The 18,874-nt window shown below is 38.2% G+C and overlaps 2 protein-coding genes across 6 annotated transcripts in view; both read right to left on the bottom strand.

Annotated features, from left to right (window-relative positions):
- Positions 1–2,400: 2,400 nt before the first annotated feature.
- Positions 2,401–7,115, bottom strand: LOC122444310 (histone H3.3A-like). The gene is made up of 2 exons (XM_043473024.1): positions 7,076–7,115; positions 2,401–2,807 (listed from the first exon to the last, which is right to left on the bottom strand). The coding sequence occupies exons 1-2, from the start codon at positions 7,113–7,115 to the stop codon at positions 2,401–2,403; spliced, it is 447 nt and encodes a 148-aa protein (XP_043328959.1).
- A 2,451-nt stretch (positions 7,116–9,566) lies between these two features.
- KTN1 (kinectin 1) overlaps positions 9,567–18,874 on the bottom strand; it is a 112,284-nt gene continuing 102,976 nt past the window's right edge. For all 5 annotated transcript variants that reach the window (XM_043472164.1, XM_043472163.1, XM_043472166.1 and 2 more), the window contains 3 exons: positions 17,817–17,909; positions 16,849–16,969; positions 9,567–10,049 (listed from right to left, as the gene is read on the bottom strand). In XM_043472164.1, coding sequence (XP_043328099.1) covers positions 10,045–10,049; positions 16,849–16,969; positions 17,817–17,909 — 219 coding nt within the window. In that variant the 3' untranslated portion in view covers positions 9,567–10,044. The remainder of the gene's footprint in view (positions 10,050–16,848; positions 16,970–17,816; positions 17,910–18,874) is intronic.

Below are 18,874 nucleotides of genomic sequence, written 5' to 3'. Positions count from 1 at the left end.
ACTGATGAAGGAAACAGAAGATGATTCAAAGAAATGGAAAGATATCTGGCAATCTTCAAATTTAATGCAATCCCTATCAAAATACCCATGACATTTTTCACAGAACTAGGACAAATAATCCTAAAATTTATATGGAACCACAAAAGACCCAGAATTACCAAAGCAATCTTGAGAAAAAAGAACAAAGCTGGAGGAATAACCCTCCCAGACTTTAGACTCTACTACAAAGCTATAGTAATCAAAATATACAGTCATACTACTATACAGAGGGCTTCCCTGCTGGCTCAGCAGGTAAAGAATCTGCCTGCAATGTGGGAAACCCAGGTTCAATCCCTGGGTAAGATCCTCTGGAGAAGGGAATGGCTGTCCACTCCAGTATTCTTGCCTGGAGAATTTAATGGACAGAGGAGCCTGGCGGGCTTCAGTGCATGGGGTCACAAAGAGTCAGACATGCAGAGTCTGATTGAGGGAACTAACACTTTCACTATGTATAAAACAGATAACCAACAAGAACTTACTGTATAGCACAAGCAACTTACACTCAATGTTTTGTAAAACCTATAAAGGAAAAGAATCTGGAAAAAAAAAATATATATATATATATATATGTATAATGAATCACTTTGCTATACATATGAAACACAAAATCCAGTATACTTCAATAAAAATTTTTTTAATAAAAAAAATTTAAGTTGCACAAACTTCTCTGATGATACAAAAAATTTAAAAAAAAACAAAATAGCACAGTATTAGCACAAAAATAGACACACAGATCAACAGAACAGAGAGTGCAAAAATAAACCCACATACCTACAATCAGTCTACGACAAAGGAGGCAGGAATATACAGTGGAGAAAAGACACTCTCTTCAACAAGTGGTTCTGGGAAAACTAGACAGGTACACGTAAGACAATGAGATCAGAGGATTCCCTCACACCATATTAAAAAAAAGAAACTCAAAATGCTTCAAAGACCTAAACCTAAGACCTGAAAACATAAAACTCCTAGAAGAGAACATAGGTAGAACACTCTTTGACATAAATTATAGCAATATTTTCTTGGATCACTCCCTTAAGGCAAAAGAAAGAAGCAAAAATAAATAGTACCTATTAAACTTACAAACATTTGCACAGCAAAGAAAAGCATCAACAAAATGAAGACAACCTAGTGAATGGGAGAAAGTATTTGCAAATGATGCAACTAACAAGGGGTTAATATCCCAAATACATAGACAGCTAGTACAATTCAACATTTAAAAAAGCAAATAACTCAATCAAAAAATGGCAGAAGGCCTGAATAGACATTCTCCAAAGACGACACAGGTGACTAACAGGCATGCAGAAAGGTGGTTGGCATCACTAACCATTAGAGAAATGCAAATCAAAACCACACGATACCACCTCACACCGGTCAAAATGGTCATCATCAAAAAATTATGAATTATGCCAGTAACAAATGTTGGAGAAAATATGGAGAAAAAGGAACCCTCCAATATTGTTGGTAGAAAGGGAAATTAGTACAGCCACTGTGGAAAACAGTATGGAGGTTCCTTGAGAAACTAAAAACAGAACTATCATATGATCAAACAATTCCATTCCTGAGAATATATCCAGAAAAAGAGTGAAAAAACTTATCCGAAAAAAAATACATGCACACAAATGCTCATAGCATTATTTACAATAGACAAAACATGGAAACAACCCAAGTGTCCATCAACAGACAGTTGGGTTAAGAAGACGTGGGTGTGGGAATATTACTCAGCCATAAAAAAAGAATTAAATACTGCCATTTGCAGCAACATGGATGGACCTAGAGAATATTATGCTTAATGAAGTAAATCAGACAGAGAAAGACAAACACTATACATCATCTATATAAAAAGTAGTGACATTACTTTGCCAACAAAGGTCCGTCTAGTCAAAGCTATGGTGTTTCCAGTAGTCATGTATGGATGTTAGAGTTGGACTATAAAGAAAGCTAAGCGCTGAAGAATTGATGCTTTTGAACTGTGGTGTTGGAGAAGACTTTTTTTTTTTTTTTGCAGTCAATAAGAAATTTACTTGTTTTAAAAAAATCCAAATGCGGGCATTGTCCAGAAAATTTAACAGATTTATAATTGTTATAAAGTTGAACTGCTGAAACTTGCTCACTGAAACATTTTGACTTTCATTAATGCTTTATGTCCCTGCATTTATCTTAAAAATTCACACACAAATGAAAATGGAAAAACTGCCAATACCTGATTTCTGTCCCCTATTTTTCCACTTGCAATCATATACTTAGGTATCTTTTGACCCCATGGGAAAAAAATATCTAACGTTCAGAACTACCAATAACAGGAAGAAGAGAATTTTTTTTTTTTTTTTTTAAGAATGAAATGTTTCCCATCATAGTGGATTCTTAAGCACCTTTTCCACGTATGTGGCATGCTAGCTGGATACCTTTCGGTATAATTGTTACACATTTGGCAGGGATAGCACACAGGTTGGTGTCTTCAAAAAGGCCAACCAGATAGGCCTCACCTGCCTCCTGAAAAGCACCAATAGCTGCGCTCTGGAAGCGCAGGTCTGTTTTGAAGCCCTGAGCAATTTCCCGCACCAGACGCTGGAAGGGAAGTTTGCGAATCAGAAGTTCAGTGGACCTCTGATAACGTCTAATTTCACAGAGTGCCACAGTACCAGGCCAGTAATGATGAGGTTTCTTCACCCCTCCAGTAGAGGGCGCACTCTTGCGAGCGGCTTTTGTAACTAGTAGCTTCCTCGGTGCTTTACCACCGGTCGACTTGTGGGCAGTCTGCTTTGTACGAGCTGTGGTAGAGAGACCTCCTTACTTACCCCTCTTCTCCTTCGGCTGGAGCTCGGTGAGCTAGAGGCAGCGCTGGCGTTGGAGAGCGACGGCGGGCGCAGCAGCGGCTGCAAACACTGGAGAAGACTCTTGGGAGCCCCTTGAACAGCAAGGAGATCCAACCAGTCCATCCTAAAGAAAACCAACCTTGAATATTCATTGGAACAACTGATGCTGAAGCTGAAACTCCAAAACTTTGGCCTGTGATGGGAAGTACTGACTCATTGGAAAGGACCATGATGCTGGGAAAGATTGAAGGCAGGAGAAGGGGATGACAGAGGATGAGATGGTTGGATGGCATCACTGACTCAATGGACATGAGTTTGAGTAACCTCCAGGAGTTGGTGATGGATGGACAGGGAAGCCTGATGTGCTGAAGTCCATGGGGTCACAAAGAGTCGGACATGACTGAGCGACCGAACTGAACTGATATGTAGAATCTAAAAAACAATACAAATGATTGCATACACAAAACAGGATCAGACTCAAACACATACAAAACAAACCTGTGGTTACCAAAGGGAGGCAGGAAGAGGGGAGGGTTAAATTAAGGGCATGAGATTAACAATCTACTATATATAAAATACATAAGCAACAAGGATTTACTGTATAGCAACAGGAATGCCCATTATCTTATAGTAACCTATAATGGAATATAATCAATCACTATGCTGCACACCTAAAACTAACACATACTGTAAATTAACTATACTTCAAAAAAATTAAATGGTAAACATTACCTTGAGTGCAATGGCTACCTCTGGAGAGGGACAGGAATGGGATCAGGGAGAGGTATACAAAATGCCTCAACTGTATCAACTGTTGTGTTCTTTTTATTTAAAAAAATATGATAAAATGTTAATATTTTATATTGAGTGGGGTACACAAGTTTTTTCAATTATTTTCCATGACTTTCTGTATATTTGAAATATTCATGATTGTAAGAACTGAAAGACCACAAAATTCCCACATAGCAAAATCTGTGGGATACAAAGAAATCCAAAGGAAAACTTACAGCCTCTAAAAGGAAATAGAAAATAAGGAAAATTGAAAACAAATGAATTAAAATTTAAAGACAGTAATTTGATGAAATGCAATAAAATAAATGCAGAGAGGACTGAAAAATGATAAAACCACAGATGAATTAAATATAAAACAAAATACAAGAAAGTGCTGATAGAACTGCCCAATGTAATTTTTAAAAAACCATTGAAAACAGTATTTTAGACCAGCAGCCATCAATTTTTTAATCTCAGAACTCCTTTACACTTTTAAAAACTTTTTTGTTATTTCTATTAATATTCAATGTAGTAAAAGTTAAACCAAGTAAATTCAGTTCAGTTCAGTCGCGTCCAACTCTTTGCGACCCCATGAACTGCAGTATGCCAGGCCTCCCTGTCCATCACCAACTCCCGGAGTTTACTCAGACTCATATCCATCGAGTCGGTGATGCCATCCAACCATCTCATCCTCTGTCATCCCCTTCTCCTCCTGCCCTCAATCTTTCCCAGCATCAGGGTCTTTTCAAATGAGTCAGCTCTTCACATCAGGTGTCAAGTATTGGAGTTTCAGCTTCAACATCAGTCCCTCCATGAACACCCAGGTCTGATCTCCATTTAGGATGGACTGGTGGATCTCCTTGCAGTCCAAGGGACTCTCAAGAGTCTTCTCCACACCACAGTTCAAAAGCATCAATTCTTTGGTGCTCAGCTTTCTTTGTAGTCCAACTCTCACATCCATACATGACCACTGGAAAAACCATAGCCTTGATTAGATGGACCTTTGTTGGCAAAGTAATGTCTCTGCTTTTTAATATGCTATCTAGGTTGGTCATAACTTTCCTTCCAAGGAGTAAGCGTCTTTTAAATTGATGGCTGCAATCACCATCTGCAGTGATTTTGGAGCCCCCCGAAATAAAGTCAGCCACTGTTTCCACTGTTTCCCCATCTACTTGCCATGAAGTGATGGGACCAGATGCCATGATCTTAGTTTTCTGAATGTTGAGCTTTAAGCCAACTTTTTCACTCTGCTCTTTCACTCTCATCAAGAGGCTCTTTAGTTCCTCTTCACTTTCTGCCATAAGGGTGGTGTCATCTGCCTTTCTGAGGTTATTGATATTTCTCCCGGCAATCTTGATTCCAGCTTGTGCTTCTTCCGGCCCAGCGTTTCTCATGATGTGCTCTGCATATAAGTTAAATAAGCAGGGTGACAATACACAGCCTTGATGTACTCCTTTTCCTATTTGGAACCAGTCTGTTGTTCCATGTCCAGTTCTAACTGTTGCTTCCTGACCTGCATACAGGTTTCTCAGGAGACAGATTAGGTGGTCTGGTATTCCCATCTCTTTCAGAATTTTCCACAGTTTATTGTGATCCACACAGTCAAAGGCTTTGGCATAGTCAATAAAGTAAATACATGTTTTTCTGGAACTCTCTTGCTTTTTCTATGATCCAGCGGATGTTGGCCTCTGGTTCCTCTGCCTTTTCTTGTTGATCTCTGGTTCCTATGCCTTTTCTAAAATCAGCTTGAACATCTGGATCTTCACGGTTCACACGCATGGAGAATTTTGAGCATTACTTTACTAGCGTGCGAGATGAGTGCAATTGTGCGGTAGTTTTAGTATTCTTTGGCATTGCCTTTCTTTGGGATTGGAATGAAAACTGAACTTTTCCAGTCCTGAGGCCACTGCTGAGTTTTCAAGTAAATTACAAACATTTATTTTAAAATAAAAACGAACATGTTCTCAAGAAATGTAACTTCATTTCCTAAAACAAATAAACCAAAAAGATGTAGTGAGAAGACCAGCATTGCTTTACATGAAGACAACTTTCTATTAATACATTGAATCTGTTGTGACAGGTCATTTTCTTTGGAGTATAAGAAAAAAATATGGCCTCACACAGAAATGTCATTGGAAAACTAGAAAGTAGCCATTTCAGATGTGGCAATTTCTTACAGATTAATTGTAATACAGAGTCTGAAACTCTATCAATGAACTTTTTGCACTCTGTTACATTAAAATCCACTAGTTTATCTTGTTTTTTGAATGAATCTTTCACCCAAGCTTGATTTTGTAACATTGTACATTGGTCATTTGAAAAATTCTGGTTCACTGAGTTATGCAGATCTTCCAAATGTTGACACATTTCATTATATATACCAAAAAAACACCTTCATTAATACCACTACTGATCTCATCAGAAAAGACATTCTCCAGTGAATCCAATATTGTCTTTATGGGAGTGAATAGTGGTGAAAATACAGTAACTACTAACACAGTTTGGAGTCACTGTTCTGATCCTTGCTGAAGCACCAGTAGTTTTACCTACTTGTTTTAACACCATCAGCAAAAAAGGAAAATAACATCTTAGTATTATCAAAGTAGTTCTGACCTTTCAGAGTTCTGCAAAGTGTCTCAGGGAAGCCCAGTGCCCTGAAAACCACACGTTTGAGAATCACTCAAGTAGAAAATCCCTTGGAAAGTACAATGAAAGAGAAAAATGAGAAGGTATATAACAACATCAGGGAAAAGTAGGGTTAAAAAACTATACAGTATTTTTTCAATTATAAATTATGCACATAATTACACACACATATATATGTGAATATATTTGTCAGTGTGCCAATAAGAGAAGTAGGCCAGAAACTTTAAGTTGGAGGATGGAATCCTAGTTCCTCCAGTCAGCAGCTGTGAGACCTTGTTTAATTGTCCAAACTGCCGCCCCCAGCCCCAGTGTCTCAACTTCCTTATTTATAAAATGGGGATGATGATAAAAGCACCCCTTCAATAAATTCTGGTGAGGATTAAATGAGTTAACGCAAGTAAAGTACTTTAAAAATGTCTGGCATGTGCTAAGTTGTATAAGTGATTATGTATCAGCTGTCATAATCAAATGAATATGAAATTTCCCAATTTCCAAGAAAAACATAGACGGCAAAAACTGAGTCAAGAAGAAAGAGAAAAATTTATCAACCAGTTGGTAAAAGGGCCTGGATTTGGCCTCAGCCGCATTTTCCCAAGCAGCATCTTTGAGCAGCACTTCCCTCTTCTCTCAAGCCCATCCCGAGCAGATTCCCACAACTCTCTTGTAACTGTAGTTAACGCAAGCACAGGTGTCACTGGCCTTAGTGGCAGCACCAAGGAGTCTGTTCTTTAACTCCTTCTTTGCTCTCCCTTCTCTGGGGACCCAGATGATGAATGCGGTCAAGAGACAAGCACCTCTTTACTCACCTGCAGCCCTCCTCTGGTGGTCACTGCTCCTCCTGTCCATGCCATCTACAGCAGATCCCACAAGTGGCAGATGCCCATGTGTAGTTCCCCCTGGGATGCAAGATGTGTGAAAAATCTGGTCCTGGCTCAAACCCTCCACGGGCAAATACAGCTACTGCCTCCTTGCGGCTGGGGTGAACACAAGCCTGGATGATTTACACAATGTGAGTGACCTCCCAGAAATATACTAGCTTTGCTACATCAAACTGAAGGGCATAGCCTGCTTCTCAGGTATCCTGTCACTCCCTTCCACGACTCTCCACTCTTTTTAAGGATCAAGATGCCTGCTGTCAACTACACTGGTCATCTCTCCCCTTCCAGTAGTCATTGTCCTTCTGACAAATTTTCTTAGGGCTCTCTACCTCAATTGGCTGCAACAGTGACAAGAGGAGCCACTCGAGTCTGAGGACATGGATGCCCTGTTTTGATGCTCTCGCCCTCTCCCAGCGATTGGCATATAGCACACTGGGGAAGGATGAACAGCTGGGAATGGGTAAGACAAGAAGGCTTGTTTAGCCTTCCATCATTCAGGACAACTAAGGAACTGAGGATATTTAACCTAGAGGGAAATGGACTTCAGAGAACATGGAGCTGTCTTGGCATATCTGAAGAATTGAAAGGGAGTGTGATAAGCTTTTCCTATGTGATTCTGGAGTAAGGAAGTAGGACAAACTGATATAAGTAACAGGAACCAAACTTTCAATACAATACTTTAATAACCACCAGCAATTACAACTGCACCTAACTGCAAACTTCTTGCCACCTCAGAGGCAAAAAGATGAATATGTATTAGGTTGGGATGTTGAGGGAGGGAACAGAAATTAATAAGAGATTACACCGAGTCCTTAAAATCTCTTGCAATTTTTTTTTTTCCCCAAATCAACAGACATAATACAAATACACAGTTCTGAGAAAATAAGCTCTGAAAGGACAAAAACAGCAAGAAGAGGTTATAACACGGAATGCTGGATTTGTTTTTTCAGATGGCAGAGATATGAATACTTTACACCATGCTATGCCAAGCTAAGTCATGTCCAACTCTTTTTGCAACCCTGTGGACTACAGCCCGCCAGGCTTCTCTGCCCATGGGATTTCCCAGGAGATAACACTGGAGTGGGATGCTGTGCCCTCCTCCAGGGGATCTTCCCAACCCAGGGATCAAACCCACATCTCCTGAAGCTCCCGCATTGTGGGCAGATTCTTTACCGCTGAGTCACTGGGGAAGTAAAGGCAATGGCAAAAGGAAAAGAGAAAATGATGAGATGGTGTCTGGCTGGCCTTCAGACCAATTTCCCAGTAGTTTGCTGAAAGCAGCCCAATAAGGCCTGGGGTAGCCCAAAGGCCATGAGCAGTCTTTTCAGTTTACCTCCACATACGTTAGAAATACTATCTGGTGCATGTGCTATGTGGTGAAGGCACCACTTTAGATAATCCTCAAGGTATATAAATGAATTTGGGGAATTCCTGTGGTCCAGAGGTTAGGTCCAGAGGTTACTGCCGGGTTTGATCCCTGATCAGGGAACTAAGATCCCATAAGCTGTGCAGCATGGCCAAATAAACAATAAAAATTAATTTCACCCATTCATTCATTGAAATATTTGAGCACAGTTAAAACAGGCACTTCCCCAGGGTTTGGGATAAAGCAAAGAACAACAGAGATTATTCTGGCACTCCTGGAGCTTACTTTTTGATAGAGAGGGGTATAGGGAATGAACCAGTATATACTGGAAGACTATTAACGTTACAGACCAAAACAGGTAGTGGGATATGGTAGGGGGGGCATACTAGATGGTGAAGATCTAATGAAAAATGTGACATTTAAGCAGATTTCATGATGGTGAGGGAACAAGTGAAGACTGATATCCAAGAGGAGAGAGTTTTAGCAGAAAGAAAACAAAATGAAAAGGCTCCATGGTAGAAGCACAGCTGAACCAGCAAGCAGGTCACCATATGGCCAGCAGCTACTTTAATACTCAATGGCATAAGACATTTGCCAATGCTTAGTTAGCATCTAAACGCTCAGTGTCTTCACCTAATTATTAAAAAAGAAAACAAAAGATAAAACATGGTATCAACTATAAAGATAACATATGTAGTCTGTGTAACAGTATCTGATAAGAAGGAAACTAAACAGTATCTGATAAGAAGGAAACTAAAAAGTTAATTATTACTTAAAATAACAATGGTAATAAAAATAAAGCTCTTCTACCTAAAGTGAGGGTGGTAAGCCTGAAAGCTTAAACACTTGCCCCCATCCTTTCTATAAGCCACAGAACTTCAGGACACAGTTTACACGGCACACAACCACAGAGAAGACCCAGAGCTCCAGCTGAGAATGGATACACGCAACAAGCCTACCTTGTCTGAAGTAGCGACCAATGACTGTGCTCCAAATTATGTTGCTCTGAAGTGCTAATGAAATTTGTTAAAGCTCAATGAAAATCACAACACATTTGAATAATAAGCATCCCTTTATTTGCTGACGCCATTACAAAAACCGATTACATTAGCAACAAAAAGTGTTTTCTTGAGTTGAAGTCAGAGGCAGTTACTCCCCAAAATGTTAAGTAAAACAGTGTACAACATCAGTATTAAAATGTTAAATTTTACATTGTCTTTACCACTTTTGATCTTCTGAACAATTTTATTGAGCAAAATAAGATAAAAGATTACATGTTTATTTTATCTTCAGGAATGTAAAGGTCTAATTATTCAAACAGTTTTTATTATAAAACTAAACTCTGAAGGTGTCTACAGAGTTGGCTTTTTTCTCTCTTTAAATCAGTAGTCTAACAAGGATTAGAAAAGACAAAACTCTGTTCAGTGTTTCTGACAAAGTAGAAAGGGTGAAAACATAAATAAGGCTTTAATTTGGCAAAATATAATACAATGCCTTCTGTTATCCTTGAATGAACAGCTTCCCAATTACTTCACTCTGCAAAAGATCAGAAAGAAACAAATTCATTTTAAAACAAAGAAACAAAAGACAATCAGAAGACATCTGTCAAACACCAAAGGTACATATTCCATTTGATCTAGCATGGCCCTTTCAACTAAAATCAGATCAATACTAATGGTAATCAAAAATAAGAGAAAAATCTCAGGATTCAGAAGACGTTTTCAGATGGATTTTAAAATATGTGAGCCAAAACCTCAGACCAAACTGAGAATAATGTAGGGATTTTGAACCCTATTTAGAAAACATTTAAGAAAACAATATTGGGAATCCATTTGTATTACTGCTCTACTCAAAAGACTATAAAGCTAATAAGACAAATCAACAGCACTGAAAAGAGACTGAAATTTACAACTCTCCACCCACAAATAAATAATTTAAGTTTCAGAGATTTTCTAAGGCCTTTTGAAGCTTTCCAAATCAGATAAAATGACCAAAGAAATTAAACCTCAAAAGCCATTAAAAAAAACTAAAAGGATTTAACCATATGCAACATGTGACTGGATCCTAGTTTGGAAAAAAGTTAACTAAAAAGATGTTTCAGGTATAAGTAGAGACACCTGAATATACGCTTAAAAAAGGGGTGATATTATAGAATTACTGTTTTGGTGATTTGGGATGTGACAGGGATACTATAGATTTATAAGAGAATATCTTTGTTCTTGAGATGCACACTTATGTGCTTAGGGATAAAAGATCATGTTATCTCAAAGTTACTTTCTAATGGTTTAACAGCAACAAAGTACGTATACACAAATAAAAAGATGAAGCAGTGGAAGGGTGACTGAGTGTTATATATTCTTTCAACTTTTCACTATGCGTGAAATTTTTCACAAAGTTGAGGTGAAAAGAAGCAATCAGAAAGTTAAAAGTAATCACTGGCTATCACATACTATAAATGAAGCAAGATTAACAGCCAATCAGAAAGTCTACATAGGCCACTGGTACGTTAAACTAAGAAGTGCTATGTAAACACATTATAGAAAATGAAGCTCCATATGACAATCAAGTGTAAGCTAGTCTTTATCTGAAGCATTAACTCTAATACTTCAATACACCAAAAAAGAACTTTTTTCTTTCAGAAACAAAAGACAACCGTATCGTTAAAAAATCTACTTGTTAAAGGGAGTAAGGAGGGCACATATATACCAAACACATAAACAAAATTTCACCTCAGTTTTTCCTGGATACACTAAAAGTCTCTCCAATTCACTACTGACAAACTAAGTATCAACTTCAGGAAAAAGCCAGGACTGAAGGAGGAAACTAGAAGAGGCTGGCAAGAGAGGGTTAGATAGAATGAGGAGAAAAGCAGTGACAACAAGGGTCAGAACACACAGTGCTTGAAGTAAGGAGGAGAAAAGCACAGATTAAGAGCACAGGGCCTGGGCTCAGACAGACCACCTTACTTTAAATCCTGGCTCGACTAGTTCCAGCTGTGTGACTTTGGACATTTACAGAACCCCTGTGGCTCTCTTGTAAAATGGGAATTATAATAAGGGATTATTATTAACAATCCCTACCTATCTACTGCACTGGGTTGTTGTGAATATTTAAATGATTGACCACATGTTAGAAGCATGTTCCTTCTTAGAGGAACACTTACAAAGTGTTAGCTGTTAAAACCATCATCCTTCTTCCACATGATTCCACAAACAGGTTCCAGGTAAGGGACCTGGGTGGTGTGTCTCAGAGAGAGACACAAACTCTCCCTCAGAATTCCTATGTTAAGATTCTAACCCCCATGGTAATGGTATTTGAAATGGGGCCCTTAGGAGACTCCATTCATGAATGGGATTAATACACTTATAAAAAGAACCCCAGAGAGCACCACTGCCCCTTTTGCCAGGTGAGGACAGAAAAGAAGATGGCCACCTTTAAACCAGGAAGTGGGTCTCATCTGACAGAATCTACTGGTGCCTTGATCTGAGACTCCCCCAGCCTCCAAAACTGTGAGAAAAAAAAAATCTCAACTGCTTAAGCTCATATATAAGATTTCTGTTATAGCAGCCAAACAAAGACACTAGGGTAATAAAGTTTTCTGGTGTGGTCAGATATACACTTGGAACACTTAGAAACCAGGCAAATATGCAACATAAGAAAAAGTAGATATCGAAAAACAAAAAAACTTACATTACAAAATACTAGTGTTACCAGTCCAAAGCTATAAAAAAAATTACTCTAATTAAAAGCACGGGGGAGGGACATCCCTGGTGGTCCACTGGTTAAGAATTTGCCTTCCAATTCAGGGGACACAGGTTCAATCCCTGGTCTGGGAACTAAGATCCCACAGGCTGCAGAGCAGCTAAGCCCAAGTTCACAACTAGACAGAAGCCAGAGTGCTGCAACTGAGACCCAACACAGCCATTAAATAAACAAATATATATTTTTTAAAAAGCATGGGGGAATGATAGCCTTCTTTTTGGAGAGGTGGTGGGGTGAGGAGAGAAGAATAGGAGATGAGTAGGCAGACTTCCAGGAGAAAAGAAGGTTAATGTTTTACAAATTAAGGATACAAGATAAATACACCTACCCCTACAATTCACAGCAATGCTAAGTTCTGTGTATTAGGATTGAGAAAACTAAATTTGACTATATATTATCTCTCTCATTTTTGCCTTTTAAAAATAGCTTTTCCCATACTGAAAATGTACAGCATTACCTTAAACAATTCATATGCACTTGAAATACATACTAAGAAGTAAGATTCCTAGTGGGAATGTAAATTGGTTCGGTCAATACAGAAAAAAGTATGGAGGTTCTTCAAAAAACTAAAAAGAGTTAATATGTTATTGCTGTTGTTTAGTTGCTAAGTTATGTCCGACTCTGCAACCCAATGGACTATAGCCCACCAGGCTCCTCTGTCCATTTCAGAGGCAAGAACTTCATGGCAGATAGATGGGAAACAGTGGAAACAGTGGAAACAGTGGCTGATTTTATTTTTTGGGCTCCAAAATCACTGCAGATGGTGATTGCAGCCATCAATTTAAAAGATGCTTACTCCTTGGAAGGAAAGTTATGACCAACCTAGACAGCATATTAAAAAGCAGAGACATTACTTTGTCAACAAAGGTCTGCCTAGTCAAGGCTATGGTTTTTCCAGTGGTCCTGTATGGATGTGAGAGTTGGACTATAAAGAAGGCTGAGCGCCGAAGAATTGATGCTTTTGAACTGTGGTGTTGGAGAAGACTCTTGAGAGTCCCTTGGACTGCAAGGAGATCCAACCAGTCCATCCTAAATGAGATCAGGCCTGGGTGTTCACTGGAAGGACTGATGTTGAAGCTGAAACTCCAAAACTCTGGCCACCTGATGCAAAGAGCCGACTCATTGGAAAAGACCCTGATGCTGGGAAAGATTGAGGGCAGGAGGAGAAGGGGATGACAGAGGATGAGATGGCTGGATGGCATCACCAACTCGATGGACATAGAGTTTGGATAGACTCTGGGAGTTGGTGATGGACAGAGAGGCCTGGCGTGCTACGGTGCATGGGGTTGCAAAGAGTCGGGACATGAATGAGCAACTGAACTGAACTGAATATAATGGAAAAGATATTAAAATACGTGTGTGTGTGTGCTGTATACCATAAACTAAATCAAGATTGTAAATTAACCATACTTCAATTTTTAAAAAAGTAATAAACTATACCTGAATAAAATAGGGGGGGAAAGAGAAGATTCTTGACATCAGACACTAGCCTATAAATTCTGATAATTAAAAAATTTGTATTTCCAATTTAATCATCCAGTAGTATTGATAGTTTTAAAAGAGTTAACAAGAGGGAGTATACACTAAGCAAAAATGATGGCTCAGGTTAAAAAACTAAGGGTAACACAAACATTTAAAAGGCATAAAGAAAAGTTGTGGGAACCAAGGGATCCCTACAGAGGGGTGATCATTGTCAGTGCTGGATAGAACCTATGCAAGGAGAGTTCTCAAGTGCTGGTGGACCTCTAAATTCATACAATCCATCTAACCTACAAGATATACTACTGATCACTCAACCACCCTTTCACTTGCCAAAAGTGGACTTATGTTCACCAGCTGACAAAAGAATGCTGAGTTAGCACTTAGCTTCCTGCTAAACAACAGTTCAGTTTCAGTTGTGTTGCCAGGGTATATGTATTTCTTTTAACAAATTACACACTGTAATTTCATAAACCAGGAAGAAAAAAATCTGAAAAATAAAAGTGTTATTACTGATGATCAGTGTAAGGCTCAAATTTTATATGATTAAGACCAAAGTGGAAACAGGCAAGCCAAAATGGTTCAGACCACATGTCTGAGAAAAAAAAAAGAAAGTAACTAGAGAATACTTTTGAGATGCTAGTGAGATATTATTGACAAGGCCTAAAGGAAAAGGGTAACAGGACAGCTTATAATTTTGCAGGTTCTCAGAAACGAAATCCTTCTATGGGCTGACCTCACCATATTTAGAATTCGTAACTATTTGCAGTATCCTGTATGCAAAAGAAGATCCTATATTAGCTCCAGCAATTAGGAAATCACTAATGAATGACAAGGAATGACAGGTCATTTCATCCAGTTCCTGGAACAGCAGAAAAAGAAGCCTTTCTCCGGAGAAGAGAGTAGCAAGTAAAGAAGTAGATACTGTGAGGATAGTTTCTTCTTTTAAAAAATTTTAAGCAGTGAAATAAAAAAACAACTAGGATGGTATCCTGAAGCATAAAGTTAAAATAATATATTTGAGCATGTTTTCAAGACTAAACAGAAGCAGTATGTGGAGAAGAAAACAGGACTGAGGATGTGGGAAGGAAAGCTGCCCTGGGACACAGGAAGCAAGGTTATTTTCTCAGTAAGGAGAGGGTGGTAAAGCGGTAGAAGTTTAACTCTAGGCAACTGAGAAGTCAGCTTACCAAGGATAAAAGACTGAGATATAATTCTTGTTATTGACAAGTTAGAAGAATGAGTTGAGTTTATGTGCAAAGTCTTCATAGAGGTAACTGACCTGAAATAGCAGTTTATAAAGAAGAGTATGTACTAAGGCAGACAACAGAACAATCAATCTACAAGTGAGACAGAATGCCCCTGGAATCAAGACGGAGGTCCCTCCCAACTTTTTCAGGGCACCCAACCTATTCTGGGGCTTCCCTGATGGCTCAGTTGGTAAAGAATCTGCCTGCAATGCAGGAGATCTGGGTTCGATCCCTGGGTTGGGAAGATTCCCTGGAGAAAGGAATGGCTACAAAATTGTATTCTGGCCTGCAAAACTCCATGGATTGTATAGTCCATGGATCACAAAGAGTCAGACATGACTGAGCAACTTTCACTAACCTATCCTGAGGCCTTTGCATAAGTTAAGAGTCCTAAGTTTGAGTACTGAAAGAGAGAATTCAGTGGTAAGTTGCCCCGTGGCGTTGCACAGGCCACTCCACTGATCTCCAGGACAGCATGATTATTACAGAACAAATAGCTTCAAAGGAAGAATATCTAAGTATTCGGTGCATACCAGAACATTTTAATTACCCAAGGCATTGTGACTTAAGTCATTCTTAAAACAGGTAAAACCCAGGAACCAACATGAATTCATCAACATGCATTCTCAGGTAATATGGGCAATAAAATTTCATAACAGTTTGGCTAATGATGGTTTATTTATCTTCAGCCAAGACTCTCACTTCAAGAATTAAAAAATGTATTTCTTTGATTACCCATGCTGCTGCTGCTACTGCTGCTAAGTCACTTCAGTCGTGTCCGACTCTGTGCGACCCCATAGACGGAAGCCCACCAGGCTCCCCCGTCCCCGGGATTCTCCAGGCAAGAATACTGGAGTGGGTTGCCATTTCCTTCTCCAATGCATGAAAGTGAAAAATGACAGTGAAGTCGCTCAGTTGTGTCCGACTCTTAGCGACCCCATGGACTGCAGCCTACCAGGCCCCTCTGTCCATGGGATTTTCCAGGCAAGAGTACTGGAGTGGGGTGCCATTGCCCATAAGCAACCTTAAATAAAACCCAGCTTCCAATGTAAATTGTGATGACAATTTTTCAGTTCAGCATCTTATGTGAAAGGTCAAAGAAGAAAAGTGTTTCTATATGAAAATACTAATTCAAAAGGTATATACACTGCTCTGTTCATTGCAGCATTATTCACAATAGCCAAGATTTATAGACACAACCTGTGTCCACTAATGAATGAATGGATAGAGAAGGTAAACACACACATACACACAATGAATTACTACTCAGCCATAAAAAAAGAAGGAAATACTGCTATTTGCAACAATATGGTTAGAACTTGGAAGTATTATGCTAAATAAACCAAGTCAGAGAAAGACAAGTAACATGATTTCACTAGTATGTGGAATCTAGAGAAAACAAAACAAACAGACAAAATAAGACAAAACAAAAACTCACAAAACAGAACAGCTTAGTGGTTACCAGAGGGGAAGGGAGTTGGAAGTGGGCAAAAGTGAAAAAGGTCAACTGTACGGTGACAGATGGTAACTAGTCTTATGGTGGTTATGACCTTGTAATGTATACAAGTATAATGCTATAATCATGGAACTTATACTTAAAAAAAAAAAAAAGGTATTTATTTTCTTCTCTAAAGTATAAGATCAAAGTATGCACAAAAGGGAAATAAAACTCCAAGAAAGCTAACACCATCATTTGGAGGTTTTCAGAGAGATACAGGGGGAAAATTTCCACTATGGTAACAAGAGTTTCTATATTTATGGTAAATACACACTGTATATACATTCACACACACACACTATGTCAATTATCCATGGACAGACAGCAATTCTTTAGTTATTCTTACCTAATACCTGATAGTGTTCTTTCTCCTTTGTGAGCTGTTGGTTTACTGCCTGAAGCAACTGCTGTAACTGTGTTACAGTCTGATTTAGACTTATAGACATTGTCTCCTTCTCAGAAGACTCCTAAGAAAAAGATTAAAGAGATGAAAAACCCTAAGCATAAAGAAAAGGCATTGGCAACCAAAAACAGAAAATATTTTACCGCTGTTTTACACACAGATATAAAAAATCTGAAAGATGGCATGAAAACTGACAATAAAAACCACATAGAGCAATAGTATTTGCTACCTAGTAGTGCAAGTTAGTCTGCACCTAAGAAAGTTTCATGTTATATAAATGTTGTCACTAGGCTACAAAGGGAAAAATAAACAATCCATGAATATCAGACATAAATCCTTTTCTACTTTCATAAAAAATGTACAAAGAGCCAAAGGAGAATACACTCACAACAGAAAAATAACAAACATATATTGAGCTCTTACAAAATTTGAGGCACTGTTGGGTTACCCACTATTCTAAGTGTTTTATATAGTAACTCACTTATTCCCTTCAACAATCCTACAAAATACGTATTATTATCATTACCTTTTATACATGGAGCAACTAAAGCCCAGAGAGGCTGAAGAGTTCCCACTAAGTCAGTCACACAGCTACTGAACAACAGAATCAGGATTCAAATGCGAGAAGCAGAGTCTACAGTCTTAAGTAGTATACCATACCTCCAACTCAAACCTAAACATTAATGTAATATCTCACCAAGCTAAACTGAAAACAAACATTAGTAAAAACACAGAATTTCAGATAAGATACCTCAAAGAAAAGATATCTTGAGTTAAGAATGCCAACAAAATGATGGAAGCACATTACAAAGGCATTTTTTCAGTCAGAGATGGATCTTGTACATTTTTCATTCTTCAAATAATTTATAAGGTAATTAGCCCAGAGATTTGGAGCTAAAGAAAATGCATACCATTTCTTGGGAAACATCACTATTCTCAATAACAGTAGTGTCTCCAGCAGCTTTTACTATTTTTGACTGGATAAGATCTAGTGACTGTTGAGCCTGTAAGGAAAGCAATATAGAGCCTATCAATACTACAATTGATAGATAACTATATATACATATATGAAAAAATGAGTGATTTCCTCACATATTTTGTATAAAACTAAAGCTCTTCTCACAATACAACATAAAAGTCAACCTGTTCAAGTTTTTTCTCCAAAATCAAATAGCTGTCTCCCCAACCAGATTATAAAAACACATGCTCACCATTTTTAAAAGTTCAAACAATGAAGAAAATGTATAAAGAAATTAAAAGCAGAAATAACCTCAGTGGTATTTAGGTTAGATCAAGATCACATTAGTGATATTAATCTAGATCAGAGGCTGGCCAAATCTAGCCACACTGTCTTTGTACAGTTCACAAGCTAAGAATGGTTTTTACATTTTTAAAGAGTCATGTTAGACAAACAAACAGTATGTGAAAGAAACTATAGGTGGCCAGTAAATCCTAAAACTTTGAGTCTGTTGATTCCTGATGTGAATTCCTCATCAGGACATATACGTCCTAATGGAAGATTAGTAGAAAATATTTTGTAAGTGGACTTTTAACATACACATTACTTCATGAAAAATTTTGTTATCTTTTTACATGTCAGTAAATATTTACATGCATTTCCAATCACGAGTTACACAATACTTCTATTACATAGATATGGGGCAGTTCACTATCAACTATTGTTGTCATTTTATGCCAAACAACATGGCATATCCATATCTTTGAGCACCTGTTTAATATCTTTAAAGCACCTTCTGAGAAAATAAATTGTTAGGCTAAAATTGCATGTTTTATTAGTTTGTCCAGTGTCAAACACTAAAATCAAGTATCAAAGGAAATTAGATTGCTCAGTCTTGGCAATGTAGTATATATATTTAAGGTAGAGCTCCAAAACTTTTTAAGTTCACATTTTCTCTACTGGCCACAACATCAAAGAAATCTGAACCAACTCTGGAGTCTTAGACTTTTG

The sequence above is a fragment of the Cervus canadensis genome, chromosome 6, assembly GCF_019320065.1.
Source record: "Cervus canadensis isolate Bull #8, Minnesota chromosome 6, ASM1932006v1, whole genome shotgun sequence".
NCBI lineage: Eukaryota > Metazoa > Chordata > Mammalia > Artiodactyla > Cervidae > Cervus > Cervus canadensis.
Note: the sequence above shows the minus strand (reverse complement) of the source record. Positions and strands in the feature narration are given on the sequence as shown.

Coding starts and splice junctions, on each gene's coding strand:
- LOC122444310 (XM_043473024.1), bottom strand. CDS start 7,115: ATGGACAGGAGGAGCAGTGACCACCAGAGGAGGGCTGCAG. Junction 2,808..7,075: donor CCACCAGAGGAGGGCTGCAG/GTGAGTAAAGAG, acceptor TCTCTACCACAG/CTCGTACAAAGCAGACTGCC.